This window comes from Notolepis coatsorum (assembly GCF_963971535.1).
Source record: "Notolepis coatsorum genome assembly, chromosome: 17".
In the NCBI taxonomy this organism is placed as follows: domain Eukaryota; kingdom Metazoa; phylum Chordata; class Actinopteri; order Aulopiformes; family Paralepididae; genus Notolepis; species Notolepis coatsorum.
In genome coordinates this window covers 18,895,671-18,917,514 of record NC_140181.1, presented here as the reverse complement: position 1 = coordinate 18,917,514, position 21,844 = coordinate 18,895,671, and the positions used below count along the sequence as shown (strand labels likewise).

The 21,844-nt window shown below is 41.9% G+C and overlaps 1 protein-coding gene across 1 annotated transcript; it reads right to left on the bottom strand.

Annotated features, from left to right (window-relative positions):
• Positions 1-2,330: 2,330 nt before the first annotated feature.
• cd63 (CD63 molecule) lies at positions 2,331-21,115 on the bottom strand. Its single transcript, XM_084333009.1, has 8 exons — positions 20,990-21,115; positions 19,848-19,936; positions 9,288-9,476; positions 8,496-8,570; positions 6,726-6,821; positions 5,885-6,028; positions 5,330-5,413; positions 2,331-2,785 (listed from the first exon to the last, which is right to left on the bottom strand). Exons 2-8 carry the CDS (start codon positions 19,911-19,913, stop codon positions 2,720-2,722), a joined length of 720 nt encoding a protein of 239 aa, XP_084189135.1. The 5' UTR covers positions 19,914-19,936; positions 20,990-21,115; the 3' UTR covers positions 2,331-2,719.
• Between the last annotated feature and the right edge of the window lie 729 nt (positions 21,116-21,844).

Below are 21,844 nucleotides of genomic sequence, written 5' to 3'. Positions count from 1 at the left end.
CTAGATCCCATCGCCAGGAAAGACGTTTGTACTTTCATTGTAAAGGTGTATGGGATCACTTTCTTATATCGCAGCACTAAATCCATTCTCTACTACCAAGCTGTATACGATGTCACCGATCAGAGGCTGAGGCCATAGGAATACAATAATAATAATATTCTATTTCAATGGGTGAGACTCACTTCTCTTTCTTGTTTCTTTCAAGGGGAGACATATTTACTAGTGCAGGATAAACTGTCGTGCAGCAGAGGTTACTGCTGAAACTCGGCAGGTGTAATATAAAAAAGCAGGACGAATTAAACTGAATTAACCAAATCGATGTCATTGGGTATAGCGAACAAATGAATGGGAGACCCACGGAATCTTTGTTTGCTCAAATGAGCTTTAGTATGGCGGTAGACTGGTTCCTGGGTCACGGAGAGACTCGTTTGTCCTCACTGATGGGGCCGTCTTAGACCAGAGGACTAACATGTATGAATTCTTATAGGGTGTAGTAGTTCCCTTTTACTTCAGTCTCTTACACAACCGTGTCGTCACGCCCGTGTTTGAGACTAATAGCTTCATGCAGTGGACATTCTATATAGAATATATAGACTATATACAATCAACACATGTTCACAATGTTGTCTCTACACCACCTCAATGGACTTGAAATTAAACAACCGAGATGTGCTTTAAGTGCAAGACATTCAGCTTTAATTTGAGGGTATTTACGTCCAATCAGGTGAACATGTCCTATATGTGCCTCCTCCTTTTTAAAAAGGGACCAAAAGTGATTGGACAAACTAACAATCTATATGGTTTACTTATGTATGCTATATATAAATAAAATGGTCCAATTACTTTTGGTCCCTTAAAAAAAAGGGGTGGGGCATGTAGAAACTGTTGTAATTCCTACACCATTCACCTGATTTGGATGTAAATACCCTCATTAAAGCTGAAAGCCTGCACTTAAAGCACGTCTTTATCGTCCCGTTTCACGTCCATTGTGGTGGAGTACGGAGACAAAACTGTGTCGATGTCCAAATATCGATGGGACGTCGAGGGGGAACTTGTGGGTGAACTGTTGCTTGGTCTCACTGGTCTCGGGTCAGTCTCACGCTCGACTTCTGTTACCTCCTCGTCCAACACCTCAACTTCTGCTTCGGAACGAGCAGAGGACGTAAAATGCAGAACATTGTAAAAAAAAAAACTGAAGAAGAAAAAAAGAGTGTAAACAGCGCTTTCAGCCTCGCTTAGTATTTAGCTTGCGTAACGGAAAGCATGTGAAGAACAGTTGGTTTTCAGTGGTTTGTCCAGACTGAGACATTCCAATGTACATACAGGACATTGCTATATATATACATTATATAACAAAGACATGATGGTTTTTTTTTTGGTGGTTGTATTTAGTTTGATGTTTTATGTGTTCCAGTCAAACATGACACACATATTTGTTGAGACATCTTCCGGACCTCTTGCAGTGGCTCACACCCTTCAGTTGAGTGATATTGGCCAACGAGGGAGTCAGCGATTTTATCTCAAGTTATGCAACTGACGCCGTCTAGGAAATGGAAGGAAGTCCACAGTGTTTGACGTGTACCGGGAAGTTTAACTTGCTTGTATGGTAGATTAATACAATGGGAATTACACTCTTTGAACCCTTTCACTACAGAAGGTTAACCTTTCACTGCCACACTAGACGGTTAACCCTTTGTTGTGTGGTACCAGTGAAAGGATTAACCTTCTGTATTGTCGATGTGAAAGGGTTAACCCTTTGGTAGTGAAAGGGTTAAAATTGTGTCTGGTGCAGCACTACAAGCCCTCGAAGGTCGCACAGACTGTCTGGGAAAGAGTTGTGATGATGGCACTTTACTTGTTCAGCTACGTTGTTTACTTTTTTTTATTTAGTTTTTTCATCCTCAACAGGAAGTCCATTTTCTGTTGAGTGCAGAACACACTCGTGCACTGAGGGGGGGGGGTCCTTTTGCCTCGTCACTCCAGTGTCCTCTGCGTGCTTACAGCACCAGGGACGTCCGGTTCATTGTTCTAGGGTAGCAAAAGGTGAAATGGAAAAATGTAATTTGGTTCACGGTGCCTTTTCTTGTGAGAACTGGTACAATCTTATTTGAAATAAGAGGGCTTCCCGAGTTATGTTTATTTGCTCTTAACTGTATCTGAAACTTTTTTTGGCTTTTTTTTATTTTACAGGCGTTTGTTCCTCGTACTTTCAGAGGTTGAATTGCTGTGCCAATATACGCATATTTTAAAGGAAATTTGCTTCTTTAAAATAAATAACTTCTGCTGATTTCTTGTGTGTGCACTCATTTACAGTAAAGGCGAAGCTTGAATGTAATTTAAAGAATCTTTAATAAAAATAGAAATCATGAAGACAATTCAACACCACAACATAAAAAAGACCCTCACTTTACAACAGGACTGGGCTTAAGAACAAAATGTTTTAAAGAGATCTGCACTCCAGCAAGGAAGTACTTGTGAGGAAAAGAAAATGCTAAAAGAAATGGCTAATGCTTCCTGTATTTAAAATCCCAATGTTTTGCATTTCTAAAAATGGATCTAGCTATTGATAATTCTTGGCTTATAACAACATTGTCATAAATCGCTACAAGGATAGGTATTGTTCTGTGCGTTATGAGATGTTAAATGGTTATGTTGGTAAATGAAGCGCCATCTGTAAGCATCATCTGGACAAGCAGACCCTGATTGGTTATCAGCTGCATCACATGACTTCATAGCCACTTCGAATGCCTCTCAACAGCAGGCAGGAGAACACGATTCCCATGACCTGAAACGCACACAGTGAACCACGGATATTTAATATGATTTACCTTTCTTTTGTGTATGTGTTTGGAACTATCTTTGAAGATCTCAATCTATAATCGTATCTAACACTTATAGCAATGTACAATAACACTACACCACATACATGTATCTCTTGTGTGTATATATATATATATATATATATACACACACACACACACACACCTGTTTACATACACTATACTTTAATCTATATATTCCATACTTGGTGTATTCATACTTGTACAACTGTATATAATACTGTACAGTTAGCTTAGCATATTTACTGAATCTCATACTGTATACTCCAAATTCACATGTTACACTGTATACTCCACATTCACATGTTACACTGTATACTACTGTAGGGGTGGACGGTATGGTCTAAAATTTATATCACGGTATAATTTGAAGCATAGACGGTAACGGTATATATCACGGTATCATCGTTTTTGATAAAAAAAAATTTATTTTATATAATTTTTTTTTTTTTTATAAAATATATATATTATATAATTAAGATAAGATAAGATAAGATATTCCTTTATTGATCCCCTTGGGGAAATTCAGGCATCATAGCAGCATGGGGGGGAGGGGGGGGAGGGGTACAGGTAGTAAAACAACACAGTATACAGGTAGTAAAAGACAACACAGGCAGTGTAAACAATTTGATCAATATGGTCAATATAATTTACTATCTGACTAGCTGAGGAATATTCACATTATTCACAGTGTCACATGAGGTGCAGTATGCAAGAGGTAGTGTTATAATAATTTACTATCTACTGAGTATACATTAATCAAAGTACCAGGGTAGTCTACTTTGTCCCCCTTGGGTTCCTATAAGTCCCAGGTCAATGTCTGGTAGCAGTCGCTGTCGCTGCCCCCTGTTGTGGGGCCTGGAGGCTGCTAGTCGCTGCCCACTGTTGTGGAGCCTGATGGCCGCTGGTATGAAGGACTGTCCGAGGCGGTTAGTTGAGTGTCGGGGGGGGATGAGTCTGTGGCTGAACGAGCTTCTCATCTTGACTAGCTCGTCGTAGAGGGGGTGTACAAATTAGTACAAATTAGACTTGTACTTGTATTATCTGCGAGACATCGCCACCACGCAACAAGCTCCACTGTCTGTGTGTACTCTAGTAGCCTCCAGCTACGGCCAGGATTCTCCAGAGCTGCACCTGGACCTATACTCTAGTAGCCTCGAGCAGAGCTACGGCCAGGATTCTCCGGCGCTGCACCTGGACCCTATTGTATTGGTACTATAACGTTAGCAAGCCCTCAGCTCGAATACGCATCGAATCAGTGTTATAAGACATTGATATCAGGAGCTATCTGTAGCTACTGCTAGCCGGATATATAACGTTAATACAACGCCTCAGTGAATTATTTAGTTCAATGGGACATTTCGTTTTGAACGGTGAACTAATTTGCGTTAACGTGAGCTAACGGCGCTATCATACACGTCTACTCTACTAGACTTGATGGAGCGTTTGTTGATGTCAGGAGCTATCGGTAGCTGGCCGACTAGATACCGTTCGGTTAGACAATGCCTCATCATGTATTAAACTAAAAGTGAATAGTTGATTGGGTCATTTTGTAACGGTAGCTAAGCTAACGTTAGCTCAGGGAGACGTCCCGTCCCACTAGACTACTAGTAGACCCGTGTTTACATGCGTGCGGGAGGGGCTGGCACGCCCACTGCGCGAAGCCTCCTAAATAACTTTTTCTAGTTCGCACATATCTATTATCTATGACTAATTCTATCTATTTTTAGGGGCAAATGCGAGTGAAATAGTCGCGCTGTGGTTACATGACGTCATTGCTATTTTAGAGCTGCACTACCGGTTATACGGTATAGTCAAAATCCATACCGTAGAGCAAATTCATACCGTTTATACCGTATACCGTTTATACCGTCCACCCCTACTGTATACTCCATTCACATGTTACACTGTATACTCCACATTCACATGTTACACTGTATACTGCTGTGCTATATATACTGTTCCTGTGCACTCTGGTTAGATGCCAATGTCACGTCGTTGTACTGTACTTGTGCAGTGCAGTGACAATAAAGTTGGATATAATCCAAGTACCGAAGTATAGACCACTGCACATCCACGTTACATTGAGCTCATAGGGGAGAAAATTAATGAATGTGGATGAGAGCCTTGGCATTAAGTGGTTGTAGCTACGGCTGTGGGGGTGCGGGAGACATGACTTTTATACGTCCGAGTCTCCTGAACACGGAGAGACCAGTCCCAAGTCGATCGGCACTTTCTCGGCCGAGCTATAGTCACTTTTCCGCGCCTACTCCCGAACTCCGCATGCGCGGATTGCCCACGGAGTCTCTCTGGATTGTCCAGAGATCTAGGTTTATCAATCGGCGCATGCAAAGTTGATTCATTCATTCATTTTCTCCACCCGCTCTCTCTCCCATGATTTCAGAATACCGGAAGTGTTGCGGTGGTCTATGTCTTGGGGGATCTTAGCGTTTGTGCTGCAACGTGTGCGTTTGCTTGATGGTAAGTACCTGAATGAAGGCGATAACGAGAGCCGCCACGATGACCCACAGGACGTTCTTCTTCAGCTCCTGCTCCACAGCCTCCTGGCACCCCTAGATTGCCAAAAAGAAACGTTGATTTCAAGATTAATTCTCTGGATTTCATGCCGTCCAGCTATCGTGTCTGACGAGCGCAAAGACGGGAGGCGTTGCTCAGGCGTCGAACGTTATCTGCAATGGATGTAGGATCATTGCGACATGTTCTTTCTTTTTTTTTTTACTAAATGGCCATAAACCATTGAGCGGTTTATGTTTATTTAGGATCTCATTAGTCGTTTCCTTAGATACAACTATTCTTCCTGGGGTCCAGACAAGAGACAAATATATATTTTTTTAAATCACATGATGTACATTACATCAACACTTACAATTATCAAAAAAAATAATAACGGAATATAGTAAGTTCTCTCATCAGAACGTTTTAACGTTCGCTTAAGCACCACATTTATAGTCGGCCATCACCTCAGAGAACATCAGATCATATATATAGTCCAAACTGATTTCTTTCGGAATAATGTTTCTTACATTCTGGTGCACCTTGCTGCCGTCCGTCATGGTCCCGACACCACAGCCTTTAGTGACAGTCACACAGCAGGAGTCCGGAACCGTGTTCCCGCCAGAAGCGAAGCTTCTCCAGTCAGAGGAGTTGTTCACGCCACAGCATGTCAGCTGCGAAAGAAGGGGAAGTGGAGAAACATGAATACGCTGATGACGTGCTGATAAAGTGACCGAGATAACGGATCACAGCACAATATGGTGGTGATGGCTGTATGCAGGGTATCTGCAGGTTTCAACAAGTTAAATGCAAGACTAAGACCTTTTTAATACCACTTAGAGCTAAATCTAATACCAATTTCACGACCATACTAGCGAGAAAAAAAAACATAGCAACACTCAACTGGTGGCTGGCTGCACTTAAAATTCTTGCACGTTTCATACAAGCTCTCCGAAAAAATAATGACTTGAATACAGAAACATTTCATATATTTAATATTATTTAATCTTCCAACAGCCGGACTGCCCCCCAAACATTTAATACCTGTGCAAAGTTTTTAATAGCTTTTAAGGCCTTAAATTGAGAATTATAATATAAATAGTTAAATACTTTTTAATACCCCACAGACACCCTGTGTACCAATGCTTCCATATGGCTGAGGCATGAAGAAAGAATAATGGCCTCCTTATGTCAACAGAGGGTGGGTGCGAAGGTAAACATTAACCATGTTGTGGTTGTCATGCTACACTCGCCAACAGGATGCAGTCATGTTATGGAAAGGTGTTTCCGAGCAAATAACGCGCGGCTCCGGTGTGAGGGCGTGACTCTGGTGTGAGGGGCGTGACTCTGGTGTGAGGGGGCGTGACTTACTTTTGTCTGCAGTTTGTCCACGGCATCCTGGAACTTTGAGCTGTTGGAGTAACTGCCAATCATCTCCGTGAGACTGTCCTTGACGATACCGGTGATCTAAATGGAATACACATGACATTATTATAAATAAACATTTTTTTAGCACAAGATACTTGTGCCCTAATGATAAGGATAAGCGCTCAAGGAAGAAACCCAGTCCCCTTGCCAAACATCTATGCTACTCATAGTGGTCCAATAAAAAGGTCATATGTGTGGGGTTGGGGTAGGATACGAACCTGGGTAAGGGGTGTAGGGGTAGAGAATATGATATGAACCTGGGTAAGGGGTGTAGGGGTAGGGAATAGGATACAACCCTGATTTAGGGTAAGGGGTGTAGGGGTAGAGAATAGGATACAACCCTGATTTAGGGTAAGGGGTGTAGGGGTAGAGAATAGGATATGAACCTGGGTAAGGGGTGTAGGGGTAGGGAATAGGATATGAACCTGGTTTAGGGTCAGGGGTGTAGGGGTAGGGAATAGGATATGAACCTGGTTTAGGGTCAGGGGTGTAGGGGTAGGGAATAGGATACAAACCTGGTTTAGGGTAAGGGGTGTAGGGGTAGGGAATAGGATACAAACCTGGTTTAGGGTCAGGGGTGTAGGGGTAGGGAATAGGATACAAACCTGGTTTAGGGTAAGGGGTGTAGGGGTAGAGAATAGGATACAACCCTGATTTAGGGTCAGGGGTGTAGGGGTAGGGAATAGGATACAAACCTGGTTTAGGGTAAGGGGTGTAGGGGTAGGGAATAGGATACAAACCTGGTTTAGGGTAAGGGCTGTAGGGGTAGGGAATAGGATACAACCCTGGTTTAGGGTAAGGGGTGTAGGGGTAGGGAATAGGATACAAACCTGGTTTAGGGTAAGGGCTGTAGGGGTAGGGAATAGGATACAACCCTGGTTTAGGGTAAGGGGTGTAGGGGTAGGGAATAGGATACAACCCTGGTTTAGGGTAAGGGCTGTAGGGGTAGGGAATAGGATACAACCCTGGTTTAGGGTCAGGGTGCAGGAGGAAATGGTTTACATGTGAGCTCCAGGTATTGACAATAGGGATGCACCGATCCGACTTTTTCAGTACCGATACCGATACCTGGGTTTGGGTATTGGCCAATACCGATCCGATACCCATTGTCCACATTATTTTCCCAAAAGTTTTAAAAAATAATGATTTATCCACGTTTTTTATTTATATATATATATATATATATATATATATATATATATATATATATTTTTAAAGAATTGTAAAGGATCAGAAGTGTGTTTTTGATTTGTTGTAAACAAAGACAGAAAATAAACTTCATTCATTCAATTTAAATAAACTATGCCTCACTGTCACTGTGTGGAAGAGACTGGGATCATTCTTTTGTGCAAGGCAACATCAGGCTCGACTTAAAACATTACTTTCCTAACTTAGTGAAACTAAATGTAACAAATTAACACAGATATAAATGTACTGAATGGTTATTTCTTATTTTATTTATTATTCAAAACAAAACAAAAATCCGATATATCTTTGTTTTTTTTACGATACCCGATCCAGCTATTTTACTGATATCGGCGGCCGATACCGATACCAATATCGGAGCATCCCTAATTGACAATACTCTACCACATGGCCCCCAATGGCCACCACAACCCAACATGTAGATAGATTGGTGTGAAATGAAATCATGACCTATGTTGCTATTATATGTAACAGTCAATCGTAAGATTCACAGAAAACGCTACTCACTTTGCCCCTGAAGGCGTATCCAGCGATGGCCGCAGCGACCTCAATGATGATGATCAGAGAAAGAAGGACCGCAAACTTGGGAGGAAGAATGAAATGAAAGACATTTAATAAAAAAGAAAAAATGTTTATTCACCCGTCTCGAGCTCCGCCCTCTTGATCCTCCAATCACAACTGTTGTTTTCCTCCGACAGCAACGGTTGTGATTGGAGGATCCAAGAAAAGAGGGTGGAGCTTGAGACAGGGCAGTTGTCAAAATAATTTTTACAAAAACATTACATTATGCAATACAAATAATGTTTTGTTGAAGCTAGTATACATCAGACCGGCAATACACCAATCGCGTTGAATATTGATCGCCACACGCTCAATGGTGCGAGCACTCAATGGCGGTCAGTGTTGGAAAAAGTAATTGCTTGACTTAACATGATGCGCTAACAAAACAAACAAACTTTTCAAACAACGTAAGCGTTCAGCCGAAGCGTTTTAGACAGGCCAAATGCAATGGCGGTCAATAGGAACCGTGTCTGTGTTTTCCCAAAAAATTATATATATTTTTTTTATTTTATCTTTATTTAACCAGGCAGGTCAATTAACAACAAATTCCTATTTACAATAACGGAAATAAAAAGTACCCAGATGTGCCGGTCTGATGTACGGGCATACAACTTATTTTGATCATGTTGCCCTCAAAATGTTGACACACAGTCACGCACACATATGCACAGGTTGCAAAAAAGATGATTAAACTCTTATGTGGTTTATGACTGCGGATAAGATGTTGACGTGCGTTACCATGGTGACCATGCAGGTATTCTCCTTCCAGGCCCCGCAGCAGCCAAAGAAGGCCACGAAGAATATAACCACGCCCACAACGATGATGACGATGGGCGCAGCTGAGGCCGATACATCCTTAATGACGAGGCTGCTGTAAAGAGTCATCTGCACCATGATTCCCAGGATAACCAGAGCAAGGCCACACATCTGCAGAGAGAGAGAGAGAGAGGGAAAGAGGCGGTGGGTCAGTTTAAGATACAACTCTCAGGCCTTTGCTAATAGGATCGTTCCAGTTTATTCATAATAATAATAATAACTTCGTTTTATATAGCGCCTTTCATGTTTAGTTTACTCAGTTTATTTGATCAGGGACAGTGCATATCAATCAACAGTTATACTTTTATAAATGAATACAAATTTTAAAACTGTAAATATGCCAACATTAGCAGGGTTGCTAGTTTTCAGTTGTAGTCCCTGGGCTAGATGTTTTGAAACCCAAGGTTTCCCATCATGAAACCCAAGGTCTTTACATAGGGCAATAACAAATTAACAAGAGACAAACATGGTAGACAGACACAACATTAAATATAGGAAGTGAGGGGTCAAAGGCCATGTTAAAGAGGCAAGTTTTGAGCAGTTTTTTGAAGCAGTCCAGAGTTGGGGCGTTGCGGAGTTCTGCAGGGAGGGAAGGGAGTTCCAGAGGGTGGGAGCTGCCACGCTGAAAGCTCTGTCCCCAAAGGTCCGCATTCTGGTTCGGGGAATGGAGAGCTGACCGGTGTCCGAGGATCGCAGGGACCGTGACTGAGTGTGGGGGTGGAGGAGGTCAGTGAGGTACCGAGTGTGGTGGTGGAGGTCAGTGAGGTACTGAGTGTGGTGGTGGAGGTCAGTGAGGTACTGAGTGTGGTGGTGGAGGAAGTCAGTGAGGTACTGAGTGTGGGGGTGGAGGAGGTCAGTGAGGTACTGAGGTGCCAGAAACATGGTCGATAATAATTATTTTTTATTAGTTTGTATTGTGACCTGCAACAGGGCAGCTTTAAAACCAGAGACAGTGGACAGAGTGAGACTTGTCTTTCTTGCCTGCAACTTAAAGTAATGGCATTGCTTCAAGCTTGTCCAAATGACAATACTGACCAAATTGAGATTTATTTATTTTTCTCTTATTTATTTAGTTTGCTTTCTAATTTAAAATACAGTTTGAAACCGTCTGTACACAGTAGACTATGTGTGCTAGCAGAGCTAGTCTCCAGTCGCGAGTCACGGTGGATGTGTGCGGTGGTTTGTCCACCAAAATAGCACCAAAAGAAACTAGCAGAGCCAGAACTGTTCAACTCCCCTGGAGCCACAGCCACTTTTTTTGTACTTTCGCTTTCAAACCAGCTGCAGCCCGAGAACTGGAGTGTGAGGGGCTGTAACACTAAAGATGGCGGCAACGACAAAGAATTGCTGCAAAATAAACATACATTTGTTGTTTAAATAATAATAATATAAATATCGATATCGAAAGATAGGATTTTTTATATAATTGTGATAACATTTTTGGCCATATCGCCCAGCCCCCTTTCACTACCACACTACAGAAGGTTAAACCTTTCACTACCACACTACAGAAGGTTAACCCTTTCACTACCGCACTACAGAAGGTTAAACCTTTCACTACCACACTACAGAAGGTTAAACCTTTCACTACCACACTACAGAAGGTTAACCCTTTCACTACCGCACTACAGAAGGTTAAACCTTTCACTACCACACTACAGAAGGTTAAACCTTTCACTACCACACTACAGAAGGTTAACCCTTTCACTACCGCACTACAGAAGGTTAAACCTTTCACTACCACACTACAGAAGGTTAACCCTTTCACTACCACACTACAGAAGGTTAAACCTTTCACTACCACACTACAGTATGTTAACCCTTTCACAACCACACTACAGGTTAACCCTTTCACAACCACGCTACAGAAGGTTAACCCTTTCACTACCACACTACAGAAGGTTAACCTGCCTCATGAAGGGACTAGACTCGGTTCTCAAACTACGGGTCGCGACCCAAATTGGGGTTGCGCATTGGAAAGTTAAAAAAATTTAAATAAAAAATAAAACGTTTTTTTTTTAATGTTCCGACAACATATTTTGGCTAAAATATGCCTCGTTTTATAAATGTGTATTGATAACATAGTGCTGTAATAAAATGTTCTAATAAATATGCATGATAAAGTTCAACGTGTGCTTTTATTTTGATATTCCTTAATTCCGCGTTGAAATTACACGATGCACTAAAGGCGCTCCCATAGTCCAGCAGACTGTACACAGAGCAGACTCCGCGGATGTCCGCGCGGACTCTTGAGCTTTGATCTCAGCGGACAGCAGACCCACAGGTGCGACGCTCCTATTTTCTGAGGCGCGGACATCCGCGCCGCTGACTTGGTGTCACACAAAACGCTGCTCGGCGTTTTGGTTGACATCGAACTGCATTTAATGTGACGCCGCGCGAGCGATTGGTGGCGCGAGGAGAGAGATGAGCCCGTGAAGCTCTCTCTCTCTCTCTCTCTCTCTCTCTCGCTGATAATGTTCCCTCTGATCTGCCAGTACAGTAGAACAGACAGAATTGTGGGAAATGTAGTAAAACTGGTGCGAGAAATGTAGGAAATAGACCGCGGACGTCCGCTGAGATCTGCTCGACTATGAAAGCTCAAAGAGCCGCGCGGACATCCGCGGAGTCTGCTCTGTGTACAGTCTGCTGGACTATGGGAGCGCCTTAAGTGTGCAGTGTGGGGTCCCCAAAAGAAATCCTAAATAAAATGGGGTACGGTATGAAAAAGTATGAGAACCCCTGGACTAGAGGTTGAATCAATGGTCCATCGTTGTTTTGATTTGCCCAAATAGTCTATATCTGCCTGCCCTGCTAGGTTGCCTCTGATATTGGTTGTTGGAGTGCATTTGTGTAATTTGTTGTTGTTTTTGTGCAACTTTTGTATTCCTTTGCTGCAGCTCGTCTTGGCCAGGTCTCACCTTTCACTCAGATTTTTTATCTCAATGTGACTTTTCTGGTTAAATAAAGAAATTAAAAAATTTGGATAACACCACCATCACATTCCTTGTCAAAGAATATGAAGGGAAAAAACCACCTGCTGATCAGAGGGTGAGTACACACTCACTTTAAACCAACACTCACCTTACCACTCACTTTATATTTATCTATTATTAAAGAGATTTGGACTACATAATAATACATTTATTTTATATAGCGCCTTACATTAGGCATCTATCTCAAAGCACTTAACATTCATGCCTCATTTGCACCCTACCCTAAAGGTGCTCCCATAGTCGAGCGGACAGTACACGGAGCGGACTCAAAGCAGACCCAAAGCGGACTCAAAGCAGACTCAAAGCAGACCCAAAGCGGACTCAAAGCAGACTCAAAGCGGACTCAAAGCAGACCCAAAGCGGACTCAAAGCAGACCCAAAGCGGACTCAAAGCGGACTCCAAGTGCGAAGCTCCAATTTTCTAATGCGCGGAAGTCCGTGCCGCTCACTTGGTGTCACACAAAACTCTGCTCTGCGTTTTGGTTGACATCGACCTGCATTTAATGTGACGTCGATCTGCATTTTACTCTGATCACTCGCTTTTTCACTCGCAAAAGAGAAAGGCTTTTCTAAATTAAGTGTGTAAAACTGCCAGTTTTATAATCTAAATATTGGAAACAGAGATAACATCTTTATTTTGACATCGGATAACGACGACATGACAGAAGTTGAACAGCGTGGGAAAAGATTTGTAAACTGGCACGAGACATGTAGGAAATTGGTCCGTGGAGGTCCGCTCGACTATGAAAGCTCAAAGAGTCCACGCGGACCTCGCAGAGTCCAGTCCTTGTAGTCCGCTCGACCATGGGAGCACCTTAAGTTTTGTACCTCTGCATTGTACCTCACCGTTACTCATTTTACTCTGTATTGTATATACCGGTATGTATATTGACTTTACTCTCAAAGAGCACCTACGGGAGACTGCAATTCGAAACTGGCCCCTGTAAATGTCCTAACCCAACCCCCTCCAATGTACAGTAAATGTCCTAACCCAGTAATACACAAGACCCTCTTCTTGGGACCAAGTAAGGTTTCGTCGATAATCCAATGTACAGTTACACCCCCCCCCCCCCCCTTACTTTCTTTTTACTGTATGTAGCACTCTCAGGGGCTCATACAGAAACAAGCATTTCATCATAAAGTATTCCGTATTTTGCAGTGACAAATAATAAACAAACTTGAAACTTGAGGGCGGCTGGGTGGCGCAGCGGACATTGCGCTCGTCACCAACGCAAGAGACACCGGGTTCGAATCCGGCTGTCGGCGTTGCCTCCGGCTTGGGCCGGCCGTCATACTAACTCAATTGGCAGAGTTAGCGGGTGGAAGTCGATGGGTGGTAATCTGGACGTTGTGGACAGCGACTCCTACAGGTCGGTTGGGGGACGCCTGCACAGCAGAGACAGGAAATAGCTGGGGTAGTGTGAGCCTCCCACACGTTACACCTCGCCAATGAGAGTCCACGCTGGCAGGCGAAAAGATGCGACAGGGAGTCGGTCTCTGGGAGTCAGTCTGTGGGAGTCGGTCTCTGGGAGTCGGTCTCTGGGAATCAGTCTGTGGAGACCGTTGTTGTACGTGCACAGGCTTGAAAAGATATGCAGAGCTTGCTGTATTTCTGCTGGGCAGGTTTACTGCAGCTTTACTGATGATTACCCAACATTGCAGTTTCACCTGTTTTTTTTTTGTTGCCTTCTCTCAGGCCAAAGAATACTCTGACTAATTATTTCATGAATGCTGTGTTTAGGCCTGTAGACCAGACTTGCCAGAGACGCACCTCTGTTGCTCTTACATTGACGAGGGAAGGAACAATTAATTGAACCTAATCCAAATATGGAATGGTTAGGTTACACTATGATCAGGTGATATCAGCTTGCGGTTCCATAATATTACCACAAACCACAATTTTATGCTACTTTGCAATTTAGAAACGTCCATATTGTTATTCCAGTGTCTGAGTAATGATATAAACATGGAGTACATTGACATTGGAGGTGACTAATGGTCATATAAGGAGTACATTGACATTGGAGGTGTTACTGTTAACCCATTGATTTAAATAGTTTATTTAACAGGTGCAGTGAGCAAATATATAAACTCGCCCAGATTTAGCACAAAAGAATGCTAACATTCACCTGCTATGTAATTGTGGTGAGCAGGTAGGACAAGGCCAGCCAGGTTACTAGGTTACCAAACTAGGTTACTAGGTTACCAAACTACACTAAACTAGGTTACTAGGTTACAAATTAACGGAGAGGTAAAGCCATTTTCTTTTCGTTCATTTCCGACGATGAGTCAGAGATCATATGATAAGGGAATAAGATAAGACGAGATAATATATTCCTTTATTGATCCCCATAGCGGTCATAGTGGCATGGGAGGGTAAGGTATGGACATGGTAATAGTAGAAATACATTAACACACTCCCGGCCAACCACGGACATGTCCGTGTTTCGGATCCAACGGTTGAGGGCCAACCACGGATATGTCCGTGGCAAGGTTTTGGCTTTTATTCCATTTTAATAACCTACTCAATGTCACCGAGCGGCACTGCAGAATTACCCTACTCTTGGAATTCGGAAAAGTGCATTACCGGCCAGATCCTCGTAGGGGTGCTGTCTCGATAATGCAGTGTTCCCTGTGGCAGAACGGTTTTTTATTTATTTTTTTTATCTTGAATAGACTTTCCTGTTAACCTGAAGCTATGCGTGTAGCATGTAGCATTGAATACGTTTTTGGACGCTGAATTCAGTATGCAGAAAAGGAATATATCATCAGCCAATGGACATATCGATCTACCAGATGGTGATCGATAACTGGGAAATCCTTTTTGCAGTCCAACCGGCCCACGGTAAGAGCTTTTTCACGTAAATTACAGCCCAATCGGGCCTCGTTATCATACTCAACCAGCCGATCAGCGAATACGGCTAATGCCGGTAATCAATAATCAGAAACAACGTCCCCCGCCCACCCCCCCCCCCCCCCCCCCCGCCTTTCATGCATTCATGGTGGACCATGATACCGACAATAATATGCATTTTGATTTTTAGCTCTAGCTTCTGTAGGGCCGAAACGCCATTCGATTTAACGTTATTAGCTATTAGCCCTGTATCTCGTTTTGCAGGAAATATACCAGACCAATCCCATATAACGCTTATATTCACGAGGCTATAAAATGGGAACGTATAGATGAAAAAAAAAATTATTTAAGCCATTTTGAAGAGACTGTTTATATTGTGGACAGATAGCAATAATATAAAGTATAGATTTAGCTCTACAAACAGCCTCACGCACAATGAAACCTTATTATGATAAGCTGGCCTTATAGAGTGGGTCCGTCTAATACCCGTGGCCGTCAATGTGTTAATATAGGCAATAAAATTTGATCTGAATATTTTTAAAGATTTTTTTTAATAAACAGTGTAAACAATCGAATTAACTCTGAATATAAGAATATGATAAAGTAAAGTGTAATAAAAAATGCAGATCTGTGTGCCTCATCAGTTATATTATACGTTACAATAAATATGGGCAATAAAGAATTAGAATCTGAATATATACTATGAGTAAAGTAAACAGTACACACAGGTGCAGTATACACAAGGTACCCTAACTGGCGTGATATACATCATACGTTGTAGTAATAAAGTCGGGAGGGTGGGATTGATCTGTTGACCATGTAACACTTTCACACTTTCTGTATGTAATGTTTTTAGGGTAAAATTAGGGTTGCGTTACATCCACGTGTTTTGGAGACCGATACACATGAAAGGGATATCACGGGGTATCATGGCTGTGGACAGTTTTCTTTGGCCTCACCTCAATACCTGAAATTAGGGGTGTAACGGTACACAAAAACCATGGTTCGGTACGGGTTTTCGGTACAGTGGGGGAAAGTTTGGCTTTCCATGTTCCACTCAGGAGTGATGTAGTGTGCAGTTACTGTTAAGTAGGGCTGTCAACGAATATTCCATATTCAAATTAATACAATTATATTAGATGGGTAGGTATTCTAGCTCTGGTTGTTGTTTTCCATATTATGAGGCTATGCTAAATTACAGATAATCTCTCAGGTAAACAGTGTAGTACTGAACCGAAGGTCACGTACCGAAACGGTTCGCTACGAATACTGTTACACTCCTACCTGAAATCCACATCAAGTGCAGTATATCAACACAGACGGCATTAAAGAACAGTAATATATATGTTTTTGTAAAACATCCTGTATGACAGCAAACCAATTTCCTGCAGACATGAGCAGATGCTCCAGGAACAGTTCCAACCAAACGGGTCTTACTACTCTTACATCTCAAGTTAGAGAACACACACCATAAAAGGAGAACTAACAGATACACATTACTGGGGGAAATGTATCTCTGCTAAATAAACACTTCCCGCTTCCTGGTTTGTGACAAGTGAAATTCTCCTGACAACATTCGATATAAAAGTGATTCCACCATAGGCGTAGCTTTAGGGGGGGGGGGGGGGGGGGGTGCAGGGGACGCGTGAATACTTTACCCAAGGCAGTTGTCCTTCCGCGTTCGGTTTGCGCGCCCTGATTGGCCTCTCAGCGCCCAATCGTTCCTCGTATTGTTTTCGCCTCCGCCGTGCATCATATACTATCACTCAACTTCCTCGTATTGTTTTCTCCTCCGCTGTGCATCATATACTAAAACTAACCATCACTCAACTAACTATCGCCTAACTCGCTACCGCCGAAGAGTCTCACAATATACTAACTCAATAGCTAAGGGGATGCAGACCAGAGAAAGACTTTCGTCTTGTTTACATCAGGGTCCCCCATTTTTTATTCATCATAACATATATGACATACACGACATACAGATAGACAATACTGCTACATCTATACATTTATGACATACCAGATTTGCAAATACAGTACCGTTTGTGATACAAAAAGTATCCAGAAAAAGAGTGTAATATACATTTGACGTAGAAACTGTACATTGGAGGAGGCTGGGTTGATGTGATGTCAATTGATATGAATAGCGCGTTACGTTAATAGAGAGATGAAAACACTACGTTATTTATATTGATGCGAGAGATGAAAACAATACGTTATTTATATTTATGTGATGTCGATTGATATGAATAGCGCGGTAAAAGCTGATGCACGGCGCTTGAGTGATAGTAGTATATTGAGCGAGTAGTTAAGCGATAGTAGGGCTAAACGCGATTGGGCGCCGAGAGGCCAATCAGGGCGCGCAAACCGAACGCGGAAGGACAACTGCCTTGGGTAAAGTATTCACACGCAGGGGACATGTCCCCCTCAATATTGAGAAGAGGCTAATTTGTCCCCCTCAGAAAATATAACTAATATGAAAGACAACCCCCTCCCGAAAAGAGGTAACATTTATATCCTTCTTACATGATGTAACTATATATTAACCAACCATTTCACACACCCTTACAGGACCATACCATCTCAACCATTTCAGACACCCCTACAGGACCGTACCATCTCAACCATTTCAGACACCCCTACAGGACCGTACCATCTCAACCTGGCAGACGTGCCTCTAGTAAAAGTACATCAGAATACAGGAAGTGTTTGATGCTCAACATTTCCAGGGGGGGGGGGGGGAACCCTCGTTTAAAGTGTTTGAAACCAAACTTATGCCCTTGGATTCCACACTTAGGGTTGGGTACCGAACTCTGTACTTTTAAGGGTACCGGCCGAATGACATCGGTACTACAGAGTACCGATTGGCGCTAGATAAATCGGTACCACATTTCGGTACCTTTACATGTTTTTAGTATAAGAGTATAACATACTAGACAAGAGGGAGCCTTTTCCACAAATATATATATATATTACTGTCCCGTCTCTTGGGTTTTTGTTTAAACATTTGAAAACCACAATACACGATCATGCGATTTATTTAGTGTGGTACAACAATAACAAAAAAATCTAAATAAATAACTGTGAAAAAATGTAGACGCTTGGACTTTTTTACAACTGAAATAAAAAGAAATGTATTACAGAGAGAGTTAAGTACCGAAAAAAGGTACTGGTACTGGTTCAAATGTGAACGGTACCAACCCTATCCACAGTAGAGACTTCTTACGCCTTTGCATTTTCCAAATGATGGTCGTTCAGAATGTGTTTATTCCAATCCATAATCACGTATAAAGATACACTCTAAGCAGAGTAGTGTTAGCATCTACAAATCATCAAAGTACTTTTTTCGTCTTTAAACTCAAAGTAACTTGAGTAGCGAGACGCTTGTTTAGCATAAATGTTTCAATTTGTATCCGAAAGGATTTATTTTATTGGCTTTTTCGCGATTACTTTCTACTGTAATACAAGGAAGTAGACAGAGTCCCACACATCCCCTTCTGCCTCGTAGAAGGAGCTGAGCAATGGCCTAGTTTCTCTGTCTCCAGGTAAGTACCGCGGCCGCCGCTCCTGTCCTTCCCCCGTCGCTTCTCTGTCTCCAGGTCAGTACTCCTGTCCTTCCCCCATCGTTCACGCCAGTGTAAATATTTGAGCTTGAGTCGAATTAGTGGTCGGTGGTCAAACACAAAGCCATAAGGAGAGCAAACAGCATCATAGAAATCATACCTTATTGTCAAACCAGAATGGAAATGTTTCCCTTTTCTTTGGCCTCAGAAATTCTTATTAAGTACAGAATATCCAGTCTAATAACCTGTACACACAGTGTACATTACTATTGCACTTTACTGTTACATTTGCACTCTGGTAAGACGCCAAACTTATTTCCGTTGTACTGTACTAGTGCTGTGTAATGATGACAATACATTTGAATCGAATCTATATTAAAAACAAAGCATTCGAATTAACCGAGCAGTCGCTGGTCTATAGGTCCAGTGCTTTAAGGGGTATCGTTTGAATCGGTAGGGAGGGGGAAACAAGGTTTGATCTCTACAAGTCAGTCACATGATCAGGCTATAACGTTTGAAAACTAGGTCACAAGATTCACAGTCCACCACCACCACATCCGTCTCTTCATCAACAATGGATTAAAAGCCAAAAAACGAAGAGTGAAGGTCATGTAGTGTCGTGGCAGAAATTTTAGACCATGCTTTCTTTCGTTTTTGCTTTTGGTCCTCACTTGTATAGACACACAGTTGATAAACATATGAACAGCCCGGTGTAGGGTGTGAGTTTATATTCTCAAAATGAATTAGTGAGTGTGTGTACTGTACGTGTGTGTGTACGCAAGAGTGTGAGTCAGCTGACATGTGTATAAGTCATTGAAGGGGGGGGGGGACGTGACTCAACAAATATCACACAGCAGTGATATTTCAGACTATCTACAATTTTGTTCAGTATCTCTTGAACTCTCATGAGAACAATCTAACCCAAGACTTGGCTTATTTGGTTATTATAATAACCAATTTACAGCAGCGACAGCCATAAAAACAAACCGTCTCTTATCGCTTCATCTGAAAACAGTGCAAAGTAACAGTATAGAACCAATAATATAGTAGAAGTCATGTAGTTACTCACCCAGAAAATGATGTTGAAAAAGAAAAGCAGATACTTCACACATTTCATTCCCCCTTCGACACCCATGGCTGACGGAGTGGCTCGAGTCCCTAAAGATAACAAAAACAAAACGGTTAAAGAAGGATTTCACAATGAGGAGCAGGATAATGTTACCAAGGAGGAAGCAGAAGAGGTTGACTCTTGCTAGTCTTCTGCTGTGTGTTCGAACCTGTTCCGAAGTTCATCAAGTGTTTTATTTGTCTACATATAATAATGTACATTACAGTGAAATGCTTGGTTCTGTATGAGCCCCCTGAGATTGTGCTTCATACAGTCAAAAAGATTAAACACACTATACAAAATATACAAACTAAAGTACAAAATGCGACCAAAATGCAAAAACTAGGTTTACAATTAACAGACATCTTGCGCGCACTAAAATAAAACTATTAATAATAAGAGACAATTACATGTATTTACATAGGGCCTGTCCCGACTCCCAACCACTAAATGTTTTTTAGATCGCAGACTCAATAACCGTCTGTAGCCCACACCCCCATTTTGTTTCGATCAACACGAGTGGTTATGGATATTCATATTATTGGTTTTAAGTTTATTTAACGGACATTTTTCGAACAGTTAACTGATAATAATAATAATAATAATAATAATAATAATAATAATAATAATAATAATAATAATAATAGCCTAAACTTTGCGGTTTTAGAGCATCAGTGATAAGGTCATTATACAGACCTATAACACCTGCGATGTGTTGTTGCGTGGTGTAGAGTTTGATTAAAACATTACAAATGTTTTATAGTCACATCGAAACAGCATAATAATGACTCGGCCCGTAACACTGAGGGGGGGGTCGTCATGTATAAAACTACCTGACCGTCAATCACAGCAAGGAAACAATGCAACTTCTGTTACGGACAACATTAGATCAATGGTGTGGGTTTTTTTTCCACCACTATTGAATTAGTTTACCGTGAATAATTACCGAACACACAAACAAACACACAAGTCAGTTACGCAGTTCGGAAGTTTTTTGTAAACCTGACATCATCTTTGTTGACATTTGTTCGTTTTACTTTGAGGAAATAATACACTCTTCACTGAACTAAAAAGTTAAACAAGTTGATTTACCGACAGCCTACCTTGCTGAAGAAAAGTATAATAATCCCTGTTGAAGAATGAAGACCGTGAAATGCCGCTGGGGTTGAAATTTAGGAACTACTTCTGAATTCACAATTTGTAGTCCCTCCTCCTCCTCCTCTTCCTCCTCCCTCTACACCCCACCCCCCACCACCCACCACCCGAGACGAAGCCATGACGCCTGAGTGACTCATAAGGTCAGGCGAAAACTTTTGCCCTGATTATGACTCAGTCAAGACCACATTGATATGCCAAGTCCACCCTTCTTCTGATCTATTCAAACAAATCAATGTCTCAGTCATAATTTATAGGAGTCATGAAAAATTCCATAATGGATTCAAATCAAATCAAATGTATTTGTAACGCCCCAACGACACACATTAATGTCCCCATGGGCCGGACACGTCTTCTTTAAACAAGTCAAGAAGAAACATTATCCAATAAACCTGTGTATTCAGTAAAGAAGGGGGTGAAAGCATTTCCTCTAATGGGACACTTTTTCACTCACTAGTGTGAGTCACCACACTTCCATTTTCTGGGGAAAATGATCCTTCCCCTTTACACAAGATATCAACTGAAATACATTTGATGGTGTGCTTTTTTAAACTTTCTTATTACCCATGTAAATGTGGTACCTGGCTGGCTGCCTTGGGACCCATAACACTTATATAAAGAAACCTATAATGGCCCTAAAATACAGCATGTTGTAAGTGATATTTTATTGTTTTTAATCTTTTTGTATTATCTTTTCCCCCCTCCTTTTTCCGCTTTTCTCCCATCCCAATGTTAGTCGTTATGCCAATTCCCAATCCCATTCCTGGTTGTTGCACACTCTACCCCCTACTGTCGGTCTGGGA